General features: G+C 44.1%; 1 protein-coding gene across 4 annotated transcripts in view; it reads right to left on the bottom strand.

Annotated features, from left to right (window-relative positions):
- The window catches only part of prkcz (protein kinase C, zeta), a 105,819-nt gene that overhangs the window by 90,237 nt on the left and 2,770 nt on the right, over positions 1–12,812 (bottom strand). For 3 of the 4 annotated variants that reach the window (XM_026155093.1, XM_026155088.1, XM_026155090.1), the window contains exons 2-4: positions 7,912–8,033; positions 2,940–3,029; positions 521–571 (exon numbers count right to left, since the gene is read on the bottom strand). In XM_026155093.1, the coding sequence (XP_026010878.1) occupies positions 521–571; positions 2,940–3,029; positions 7,912–8,033 (263 nt within the window). The remainder of the gene's footprint in view (positions 1–520; positions 572–2,939; positions 3,030–7,911; positions 8,034–12,812) is intronic. The other variant, XM_026155089.1, reaches the window with a different exon arrangement.

The following is a 12,812-nucleotide window of genomic DNA, read 5'->3' as shown; positions in this document are numbered from 1 at the left end:
CCAGAACGCACACACACGGGTGTCAATGCACTGAAACACACATGCATGGACTGAGATGGACACGTTCATTTTATTGCTACAGTAATCGCACATGTGTGGGATGGAACTGCAGGGGCAACAACAACAATGACAGAAGAGGTGCAAAACAGGTCAACACACCTGATTATTGAGACAGAGCGCACACATCAGCTGTGGAAACAAAGAAAATGAACACGTGGATATTAGAGCTGTCAGCGTTAACATGTTAACGCAGCATCAGGATTAACGTGATTCGAATCTTTAACCCATCTGCAGCGCAGCACGGACAAACTTCGGCCAGACTGCCTGAAATGTGTTGACAGAGTCATTGCAGGGATTTTGAGTCACTCTGTGCTCCAGACGGGTTACATGTGCTTGAATTGTGATGACACGTTAACGCTGACAATCCTACTGGATATCTGTGTCACGTGGACACATACGTGTCCAAGGACATCCACTCTCACTTGATCTCACAGAATGAAAGCAGAGCAGGTTTACTCACTGTCTTCTCCGGGGCAGAGCATTCCCGGCTGCTCTGGAATACTGGGGAATACTGGAAAAACAGGAAAGGAAAGCAGACATTTGTTGTTGTCCTCATACCAAGCAGCACAGTTTGTTTTGTCAATGGAACCAAAAATGTCATTACTTCTATTTGAAGAAAAGACCGTGTGAAAGGTCAACGAGCAGAACTTGTCTGTTTTCACACACACCTATAGAGTCAAACAGCATTCCTCCTGAGTGAGATGGTTTCCACCCAGAGTGGACGGGTTCATACACAGTGCTTCCTGCTGAGCTCTGAGCGCAGGCTTTTATACAACAGGTTCACCCACTCATACCTTTTCTAACATTCACACTCCTTTGGATGCAGACACTTGGGGTTTGAATCTTGCCCAAGGGTTTTTGGCAGCCGGGTGTCGACTCTACCTTCTGAGCTACAGCCACCCCGTTAATACAGTTTTTAAAAAAGCAGTGTGGCATGCATTAAATTTAAGTAATCTTATCTGATATCAGTATTTACAGTATGGACAGGTAAGCTTACACTGGCAATGTTATTTCAGTCAGTCTTAACTCAGAGGCCTGAGACCTGAATACTTAAGTATGATGCATGTGTTAGAAGAAACAGGAACAAACAAAGTTCAAGCTGTTTTATAGACCCTACAGGAACTCGGCTGAAATAAAACTCGGGGCTAACTCCATGGCTAATGGTGACTAGCCAGCAGTCCAGCAGTCCAGCATTGGACCAACACCATGCTTAAGCACCTCCTACCAGAACAAACCATAGAAACATTAACTCACATTAACTCGTGAAAGCAAAAAGAAGATACTATAATTATCATTTTAAAAATCATGGTAATTAGTAAATATATAAAATATCCAACCACTTAAAAATACACACTACCGCTCAAAAGTTTAAGAAAACCCAAAATTTTCCAGTTTTTTATTGAAAGTGATGCAGTTTATTGTCTCATTGCACTCTGAAATGAAAGCATAGCACAAATAAGTAATTGGAGTTAAAAAAGAAATCATGGAATCAGTTTATAGACCAAAGTGTATTCTAACCTTTAACCCATCAGAGTAGCCTTCTTTGGCAGATATAACAGCTGAAGACAGTCGTGGCTTCTTTCTACAATAGAAATCAAATATTCTCCCATATCTGTAGGGTTAGTTCCCATAAACGTGGACCTTGTAGGTTGCTTTGCTTTCACTCTTCTGTCCAGTTCAAACCAGCTCGATGGGGTTTAAGTCTGGAGACTGTGCTGGACTCCGTGTTTTCAAGCTCACCACCTTGTTCTTTGTTCCTGAGGTAGTTCTGGCACAGCTTGGATCTATGTTTTGGGTCTTTATGTTGCTGTAGGATGAAGCCTTGACCAACTAGGCTCATACCAGAGGCTCCTGCATGGTGCTGCACAATGCTGTGGTACGTGTTTTGGTTCAGGGAGCCTCTCACTCTGTACAAGTCACCGACCCTGGATCCAGCAAACAGCCCCAGACCATCACACTTCCTCCTCCATGTTTGACGGTTGATACCACACACTGTGGAACCATCCTTTACCTACTCGACCACAAAGATCCTGTGTGATGAACACAAGATTTCAAATGTTGATCCATCAGTCCATAATACCTTCTCCCAGTCTTCAGCAGTCCAATGGTGGTGTTTCACGGCCCAGCCAAAACTGAGACTTTCTTACTACGACCACTGTAAAGCTGCTTGAAGCTGTTGTCCTGTGAGCTGCCCATCACACAGCTGTTAACTCTCAGAAACTTGTCCTCTGATTCAGTCGTATCTTTGGGTCTGCAGAACTCTTCCTGTCACAGTTTGTTTCTGAGCCTTTGGATGTTGAAGGAAACTGGACTCACTGACACCTTGACTTTCTTTGCAGTTTCTCTGTAGGACAGACCGACATTTATACGTGTTATGATGGTCTGTCTCTCTTCCATTGTTAATCACCTTTTTCTCCCCATTCTTGTACCATCACACTACTTTCTGCAGTACAACACTGTTCAACGGATGCTGACGAGCGTATGGTACCACAGTGTGTTGCAACACTGCTTTAATGCAGACAGAGGGGGAGGGGGGGGGAGTAATCCAGGAAAGTTGGAACAGCTGTAGGAATTAGTAGCTCCAGCTTTCAAGGCTTGATCAACCTCCATTGCTGCAGAACAGATTAAATTGTTAACCCATGAAAAAGGCCTTTTTGTTCTAAGATGTACGTGATTTTTCAGTTGTGGGTAACCTTACCTTTGTTTTTAACCTCTGGCAGTTCACCCTTTGTACCATTTTAAACTATTCACTGAACTTGAACGACTTGAATTGCAATAAATAACTGGAAAAATTGGGGTGTTGTAAACCTTTGACCGGTAGTTTACTCCTGGAAATATGCATGCAGATCCTCTTTAATGAAAAGTTTTCCCAAACTCACCATGCAACAGTAATCCAGACCTTTTGGTTCGACTGTAAATCCGTAGCGCCTCCTCTAGCTCCATCTGAGAGGAGATGGTGCACGGGTCCCCTACACAGACAAACACATGCATGCAATCTTATCAATATAATCTTCTGATCAGGACTACAGACTGTTCGAGGTTTAACAGTCCAATTCAGTTTAAGTTCTCAGGAGTTTTTACTTTTGACTGGGGCTGCAACCATCGATTAGAGTAATAGTAATATGTAATAGAGTAATCTATCCTTAATTTATCAAGTAAACTGAATTTCCCAGAGGAACCCACCTGAAGGATTAATAAAGTTTCATCTAACCTAAGTAATCGGATACAATACTTTTATTACTGAGCAATAATACATATTCAAAAGAGAAAAATCCCACAGATCCTTCATAGGTTTCCATTTTAGAAAATATAACAACACAATAACAACATCCTCCGCCTCTTTGCTCTTCGCTGTGTGTAGCTGGACTCCATGTTAAACTACATCATCATCATCACTGCTGCTGTTGTGTGATCAGTGTTTTGGTTGAAAAACCTGCAAGTCTATGTTGAGTCACAAATGTGGGTGAAACACACGTCAACATGGTGACAGCTGAGCGCTACAGAGCGTGTTTTTATAATCACGTTATTCAAATTACTCAAAGGGTGCAGCCCTGTTCCTATAGTGGCCAAAGATCTGCACAGTACTGAAAGCGCTTCACTTCTTCACATTTTTAATGCTACAGCCATATTCCAAAGTGGATTCAATTCATTTTTCACCTCAACATTCAACATATCCCATAATGATGACAATAAAAAATTTTTTTTAAAAACTCGCTTGAAATTCTTACAAACTTATTTTACAAATGATTAAAAATGAAAAACAAAAATATTACAGTTATATTAAAGCATGTTCATTTTAGACATACTGACAGGTTGTTACATCCTGTCTCATCTGTGAAGAGCTTCTACAACTTGACTGGAGTCCAGTGGTTAACTCTGCTTGTCCCCATATTCAACCATCTAGCACGATGTGCCAGGACCTGTCTGTACACCTCTGAGTTATATCAAGCAAAAGAAACATTTGTGCAGCCAATATCCACAAAGGCAACAACTTTGTAACAACAAAGGACTGTTCCCAGGCCACCCCACCCATCTGAGTGATCTGAGTAGAAAACCTTACTCAAGGAGCGGACTAAAACCCCGACGGTCACTCTGGTGGAGTGCTGCAGAGAAGCTTCTCCTCTCTGGAGCTCTGTCAATCAGGCTTTTTTGTTCGAGCGGCCGAGAGAAAGAATAAATGAATGCAGCAGTGCACACACATCCTTCATGATAACCAAAGCACTCGGGCCTTGGACAAAGGTTCAGCAACATCACAATGTGGCTCCAGAGCCACATTGTGATGTTGCCCAGCCAGAGCCCAGACTCGATGTGAAGATGGCACCAATGCTGCCCGTCCCCCGTGATGGAGTCTGAGAGGACAAAGGACGGGAAACAGCCAGGCTTACAGTGCCATACCCAGTCCTCAGACTGTAAGTGCTGCCAGAGGTGCTCCAAAGCAAACACTGTGACTATCCATGTACATGATGTGTTTTTATTTGTGATACATTTTCTTTGTTATTATGGGATGTGCTGTGTGCAGAACATTAAGGAGAAAAATAAAGTCTCATTTCCAAGGACAAACATGGAAAAACAAAAGTCACAGGTCTTTGTTTCTATCACTTTTTTATCTTGACAATATTAGACAGCATCTCTTTGAATTACTGTGGTGTGTTTGGTAACAATGCTAATGATCAGTCACTGTGACTGTGAGTATTTCCATTGTAGTCGAGGCTTAGTGGACTTGAAACAAAATAACAACATTTATTTGGTTTATTCATCATAAACTGTGTGACAAATGTTGGATCCATTTTCCTGACACAGCTTTGAGGGAAATGTGCAGACAGTGAAGTTACGATAACACAGGAACTTGTAGAAAGTCCACTTGCTCCTCACTGTGTCGCTTCTGTGCACAGTCTGCATTGTCAGTCTGCGTCTTTGGACAGCCTTTCGCATGGTGTGTGACATTTATGCTAGCATAACATAACTACTTAATACTACCAACAACAACTCGGGTACTGTCCAGGAGCTGCAGGATACTGTCACATCATCAAAGTGAACCTGCTGTGTCTCAAAGCCTATTTGCACTGGATGGTGTGTTTTTGCCTCAAGTGGTGACACAAGTTTAATGTTTCCACCTATCACAGGAACAGTTTTCATGTAGATTTTGCCAACCATGGTGCTTTAATGGAGGGTATTGAAATAGCTGACCTTCTCTGTCTCTCTCTACAATAAACAGAGACATTCTTATAGGACACTTCACTGTCTAAGCTAACACAGCACAGACATGCTTCGCCCTGCACCGCTTTATTCTCTGTTACGTGACATTCATCACTGATTGTGTTTTTCACATACAAATGCTGCTCTCAGTGCAACAAGTGCCACACCACACTCTGATGTGACACACACACAACCCAGAGAGTCTCTGCTGTGAGGGTACCCTGCTACATGGGACACTTATCAGACAAACCGGCTGGGTGCAGGGTATTTTTCAAAAATATGAAACTGTGCACTGGAATCATTAATACTCGTCTGTTTATCAGTTGGTTTTGATTGATAAGCAGCTTGTATTTTTTACAGGAGACGCCCACAAAGCCAAAACTGACCAGGAGACCAGGCAAAGTGAATGGCAACAATGCAGGCTAAACATGTGTCAGGTGGGGAATGTTAACAGACGCCTCAGAGTCAAGGCTGTGAAGAGAGGCTGGGAGGTTGTTCCAGAATTTTAGAGCTAAGGACAGGAATGTACAATTCCCTATAGTTTTCACAGGAAGTCTAAGAATCTGGCTTGGAAAATAGAGGTGGAGTAGTTTGAAAATATAGGTGGGGTCTCATCTCCTACAGCCATGAAACCAAAAGTAAAGTGAAACCTGACAGGAAGCCTGTGCAGAAACAATGACAAGGCTGAGGACCTGTGACTGTGAGCAGTGTTGGGGAGTAACGGAATACATGTACCGCCGTTACGTATTTAGAATACAAAATATGAGTAACTGTATTCCGTTACAGTTACCGTTTAAAAAGGTGGTATTCAGAATACAGTTACTTTGTTGAAATAAATGGATTACACTGCGGTACTTTCCTGTTTCATTTTGTCGCGGGTCAGGACTGTTTGGGTTTTGTTTGACAGCTACGGTCTTTTGTTCCAGGCGGCAGCGTTACGGTTGCCATGGTTACAGGGCGACGCTCTCTCTCTGCGACTGTGTGTTTCCTGGGTGAGAGAGCGCCTTTTCGTTGTTGTTGTTGTTGTGCTAAGCTAACAGGCAGAATGCTACAAGCATAGCTCTAAAGAATGTAGCATCATGTTCAGTGTAGTCCGTGCTGCTGGGAGAATGGACTGCCATACACGTTATGTGTCTGTGAGCGCTAGGAGGGAGAAAAAGGGGAGTGGAAAGGTACGAGCAGTCATCGAGGAAAAACGGGAGCTGGAAGCATGTAAATATAATAATAACCACTTCAGCCAAGAAGAGTGCCTGACGAGCCCAGTTGTAAGTAAGCTATTAAGACTCGACTGTACACTGTGTTCGTGTTTTCCTCCGAAAACAACAAGTTCCGTTGGAGCAGCCTTTCAACGCCTCTCTCTGTCTGTCGCAAGAAAAGTTGACCCACACAACAAAGTAGAGCTATTTTTCGGCTACCAGCCGACAGGGACCCCGCCGTATTATGCTGGGCTTACACTGTGCGATTTTTTCAGTCGCGCGATTCAGCTCCTGCTCAAACTGTACGATTGACTCGCAGGGGTTAGAAGTTCATAGGTCACGATGCAGGGTCTCACACTATACGGCCCGATGCTCTGATGCGACCTGAGTGCTCACACTGTGCGTCCATAAAAATGAAGGTTATAACAGAAATTCTGTCGCTCGCTCTCCCTCTCCGTCTTTCACTCACACAGACACACCACCACCATCAACTTTGCTAAATTGCTAATGAAAAACATTGGTCAGGCAGCTGTGATTGAGCAGCAATGTCTATCCAACTATTTTCACGGTTGTTGTGGTCGTGATAATTTTGTGAGGCCACATCGAAAGGGCTCGGATGGTTCTACAGGTTGTGCCTCCATCGCTTGTGTCCAGATCACACGCTGCACTGCCGTGCTATGCCGTCTTTTTCGCTGACATTTGTGTTTGCGCGTGCGCAGTGTGGCAAACTGCGGTGACACCCTCACGACCAAGCGATTGATGATCGGGAGCTGGTCGTGAGGTGTCAATCGCTTCTCGTTACCCCACGTATACTACACGATGCACGACGCACGATGAAGGCCAAAATCGGGCCGATCGCCAAAACGATCGCACGACTCAAAAATCGGCTCAAAATGGGCCAAAAATCGCACAGTGTGAGCCCAGCATTAGTCAGAGGTCCCTTTACTACAGTTCGGAGTCGCGGACCTTCAGTAATAGTAATAAATCACACAGCAATAGTACATTCACGTTGTTGTAAAAAGCATGATAATATTGTAGCGGGTCAGGGCTGTTCGGGGTTCTGCTTGTACAGTTATGTTTTGTGTATGTTGCCATGGTGACGGGTGACGCCCTCTCGCTGCGACGGTGTGTCCTTCCGGGGTCAGAGGGCGCCCTATGTGTGTTGTGGTTGCCGCGCTGAGCAGTTAGCTAGTGGCAGTGTGTTCTTCTGCAAATGTAATAAACGGCTGTGCTCCCTGGCTAGCTCACGGGAAGCAAGACCAAACGATACCTCCGTCTCCTCCTTGTCTGAACTCGCCACAATATATTAAGTAATCCAAAGTATTCAGAATACGTTACTGTCATTGAGTAACGTAACGGAATACGTTACAGAATACATTTTGGGGCATGTATTCTGTATTCTGTAATGGAATACATTTTAAAAGTAACCTTCCCAACACTGACTGTGAGGCACACCCACCTTCATCATCGATCCATTTGAGTGTGATGGGCTGCTGGCTGGCAACACTGCACATGGTTTTCACCTCCTCACACAGTTCCACAAAGGTTACTGTTGCAGCCAAGTCTGTGATTAAAATGTCCCTGAAAGCACACAAACACAAAGACGTCAGGACCCAGTCGCTCTGTCGCCTCTGCAGACATTCCTCTTTGGCCCAATCAGCTGTTATCCTTTAAAGCAGGGGCTGGAGCTGTCGTCTCATTGGAGGGCCGCTTTAGTGTTCAAGTAGTACAAAAGAAAGAAACAATTAAACACCCACAAATATTAGTGAAAATGTAGTGTTTTATACAGTATTTAAATTTAAACTTAAATGTTTTAGGGTATTTACACTGGGACAAGTCTGACAGAGAGAAAGATGTTGGCTGGCCTCTGCAGCGGAGTTAATGATCCACTATGGGCCCAGGACTGTGGGCTCAGGTCTGTCTTAACGGTGCACCAACTGACACAATCACACTAAGTGTTACAAGTGTGAACTGAACCACCCACTCAATCCACTCACAGCCGAGAAAGATAAGCACCAAGTTTCTCTTTCTTAACTGTTTTCAGACTGTACTGAACAATATCTGTTACCTTTAGGCATTAAATAAAGTGCTGCCTTGATCTGGACCACCTCCTTATTCCAGGCCGTTTTTACTTGAGCCCAAACACTTTGTGTCTGGTTGATGATTTCTTGCTGTAACACTGCTTCTTGGCAGAAATCGTACACCAGTGGAGTGGAGCGCCCTGTTAAATGGATCTGCTTGTAGGGAAATGTTGAGCAGCAGAGTGGAGCAGGTGGATTGTGCCCACAGAAAACTTGCCAAATGTTCTCTGCCAATGCCAAGATTAACAAAAAGGAAATATTCAACCCAACAGGTCCTTTCTTTCTGTGCTAAGGTTGTATAAATCCACAGAACGATGGATGACATGTACGAGCCAATAAGCATGGCTGAATCTGTCGGCCTGAAAAAGAAAGCACTGATTTCATATCAGCACTGACCTCACAGCCCTTATCAGCTGTCAGCATTAAATAAGGGTGCGTATATTGAGTGTCAACATCGGCCTCAGTGCTGTGCTGCTGATTGGAGCAAAGTCTGCAGCCTGCACATGCCACACTGTTAGAATAAACCTTGAGTTAGTCAGCTGTGTGTTAGAGCTGCGTGAGCAGGTGCTGCACTGACAGCTCCCAGGCAGTGTGTCGGGCAGGTTTCTGGGTGTGTGTGCACAACAGGTTATGGTCAGTGATTGTTGGACTCTGACGAGGTGGGGCACAGACAGCTTGCTTCCCAGCAGGCATTGCTCCACGCAGCCGGCCGACACACAGGTCAGCGTGGAATTACATCACACATACACACCGCGCTTTGTTTATCATGCTAGCTCATATTTACCCAGAAGCTCTTTGGCTTTAAACAGCTCTCATTAAAATGTGTTTAATGTCATTTAAACGGTGCCACAGTTTTGGGTGTGAATGCATTACTGTCATCCAACATCACACTGAACAGTTTACAGTGCATCTCTCTTTTTACCAGAAAATCTGAAATTATTACATATTTTAATTCAACTAATGTGGATTCAAAGCAGCCAGGAGTGAAATCCTGAGAGGCAGCACATCATCAGCAAGAGCTACAGACGGAGGCAGAGCAGTGGGAACTGTGAGGCAGAACATTTAACTTTAAATACATTAAAAATCACTGACAGGTGGAGCCCACAGAGAGAGCACCTCAAACAAAGTGTTTCTCTTTTTGTTGTTCATGATCCAGGACCAGTGAGTGCTGTGTTACACATCTGTATTTACCCACATCTGTACAGCTTCCATCATGACCTGCTGCTGTAATCATTTCATTATGAAGTTACGATTACATTACTTCTGTTGTTGCAGGATGAGATTAAGGTTTCCCCATGGTACACATATACTCAACTGAAAGGAACGTTTACTCAAATATAACCTCTAGCACTGCCTTCCATTACACATGATATTGGTAGAGTTATTAATATTACTGTTATTGGGAGTAGTAGTAGTAGTAAAATGTGTGGTAATTTGCTGTGTGAATTACATAATGTTTCATTGTTTTATTCACCTGCAGCAGGAGCAGCACTGAGCTTTCAGTGGGAGCTGTTTACACTGACTGTTGTGCTGTTTCCCACTCAGCAGCAGCTCCTGTCTCTACCACTACACTCTTCACTCTTTATGCATTAATGCAAACACTGCTATAACAATGTTATTAACTCATTAATAAGTAAGTAGCTAAGTAATTCCACTCGATAAGTAAAAGTTGTTTTTTATGATATAAAATGTCTCCAGAACAGGAGGAGATGTGCGCAGCATGAACTCTGGTCTGCAGTATTCCTGTGAAACCCTTCCTGCTCTGCTGTTGTAATAAACTCAAACAGCTGAAGCCAAATGTGCATTAAACTCTCTCAGTCTGTAACTAAAGGTTAGCTGAATGCTGACCCTTGCACTGTGTGAACATACTGAAGAATGCTCTCAGGGATTGGTCATGTATCAGAGCATAAACATGCAGCACCGTGATCTTTGACCCCACTGATGAGAACACTTCACACACCTCAGTGATTGTGTGCTGGGTCAATCACACGCTGCATTACTGACTTTAGTTTTCACAGAAACTTTCTCTACTTTGAACCTTTTTGGGGAAACTCCATAAAGACCAACACAAGTTGTTATACCACTCAAATAAATCCAGGTTTTAGTCAGATCCCTGCAGGGTCGGCACATCTGTCAGCAGCTGTAAGTCATCTCAGACATGATGCTGACAGCCTCCACTCATCCTACTTATTCATATTGTTTGCTATTGTTTACTATCACTGACTTACTTGAATGAATGTCATTCACATCATTTGCATAAAGTTATGCATGCTGCAGAGGGAATGTTATTAGCAAAAAGAATATATATTTAATTAGGACGATTCATTTCAAAGAGTCAGGTAAACATTGAATTGTTGCCTTACAGATAAAAGAAGTGGGAAACACTGGACTGGTTTGTCCCCTGATATCAATATTTACAGAACAGCTCCGGCTTAAGACACACTTCAGTGATTAAAACACACACACACACTTAAAACGATTTGGGACAAATCAGATTAAGGTATCTTCCAGTTGGCCTGTCTCACACGTAGCGCACAACACGAAAGACTGCAAAGACTGTATGTGGATGCTACACACCTGACTCCCACTCGTGCTGGAAAAACCCACTCCACTCCCACGCCGCCCCAAACGTTGGCAGAATGAGTCTGGGTAAATGCATCTGTAGCAACAAACGTGCTCAGACGCCGGGTTGCTGTAGAAGCAGCTCTTTGGTGCTGGTTATCACCAACACAGAGTGAAGCTGGGCCTGAACCGTCTGCTGTGCAGCAGGTAGATCAGGCAGGAAGCTGAACACAGAGAAAGGCTGACTGTCTGAACTCAACATGGAAAATCATTTCAGAGCGTTGTGATTAAAGATTATACTGGTAGGATTAACCTGAACCACACTGGTGACATCACAACTGGCTCCTTTACACACAGGCCTCCAAAAATATGTGGAAGGGTTTTAACACAGCGAGAGCTGAGCAGCGTTTCTGAGCCAGAGTTTGGAGACAACAACAACAACAGTGCTGACATTCAGAGGAAACATGTGATGGTTTAGTCACTCGGTCGGGATCTCCTCTTACAACAGAACAGAAGAATACTCATCACATCCATATTTAAGCACAATGCCCCTGTAAGGGGGATAACTAGATTAAAGCATCAAATCATCTACTGCAGGGTCAGAGGTCAGAAGACAGTAGGCTCGACCGGGGAATCAGAAGAAAAGACGTGATGAGTTTTGAACAGAGACAGCGCCATCAGCAAACAGGTGTGACGACTGGTCGCTATGGGGACTCCTGCCCCACACGCGTGTCTGTGTCTCAGGTTCAGACTCAGAGAGCCTGGCACACAATAAATCTGTGAGCAGCAGAAACTTCTAGTCTACAAAACAGTCATCACTGATGTTTGTGGCGTTCATCACACAGACGCTGTGACAGTGCAGAGGCAGCCCGCCACGCTGGTTTCACAGGAGCACACTGTGGCAGAAGACACCAGGCTGCACCGTGTGCAGAACCACACCGGTGCATACGCTCGGCACACTGTGTTATTCCAGCACTCATTCACTCAGTGAAACAGCAGTATACAAGCAGATTAATGGGATAAATACTTGCTGTGTCTCATCTTCAAACACAAACTAAGGACAGTGTGATATAGTCATCATCATCCATTCTCTTCAGGATCGCGGGGGGTGGAGCCTATCCCAGTTGTCATGGGGAGAGAGGCGGGGTACACCCGGACAGGTTGCCAGTTTGTCACAGGGCTAAAACACAGACACACACAACCATTCACACCTGTGGGCAATTTAGTGTCACCGACTAACCCCACTGACTGCATGAGTTTGGACTGTGGGAGGAAGCCGGAGTACAACCCACGCAAACACACGGAGAGCAAACTCCACAGAAAGACCCCGGCCTGATGTTGCTGTGAGGCAACAGTGCTAACCGCCGCGCTGCCCATATCTGCGTCTCATCTTGAACCACAAACTAAGGACACAGGCCAGTGCCATGTAGCTGTCATGCTAGCTTTAACCGTCGACCGTTACGATGCTGATTCTCATGTTTTAACTTTTAGATTGCACCTTTTTACTCTTGAGTGAAGATGTTGTTTCATTTTGATGTAAATATTTTTTCCCATCACAAACTGAACATATGTTGTACACAGCTGTGTTTTAAATAAACAGCATTGGTATGTGCAATAAACTAAAACTAACCAATCAGAAAATCCAAGTGTTGTAGGAAATGAAACTAAACTCTGAGTGTGTCTTTGTTGTAAGGTGTGGGGCAGGATTCTGTACCTG

Source organism: Astatotilapia calliptera, chromosome 20 (genome assembly GCF_900246225.1).
Source record: "Astatotilapia calliptera chromosome 20, fAstCal1.2, whole genome shotgun sequence".
Lineage (NCBI taxonomy): Eukaryota > Metazoa > Chordata > Actinopteri > Cichliformes > Cichlidae > Astatotilapia > Astatotilapia calliptera.
Note: the sequence above shows the minus strand (reverse complement) of the source record. Positions and strands in the feature narration are given on the sequence as shown.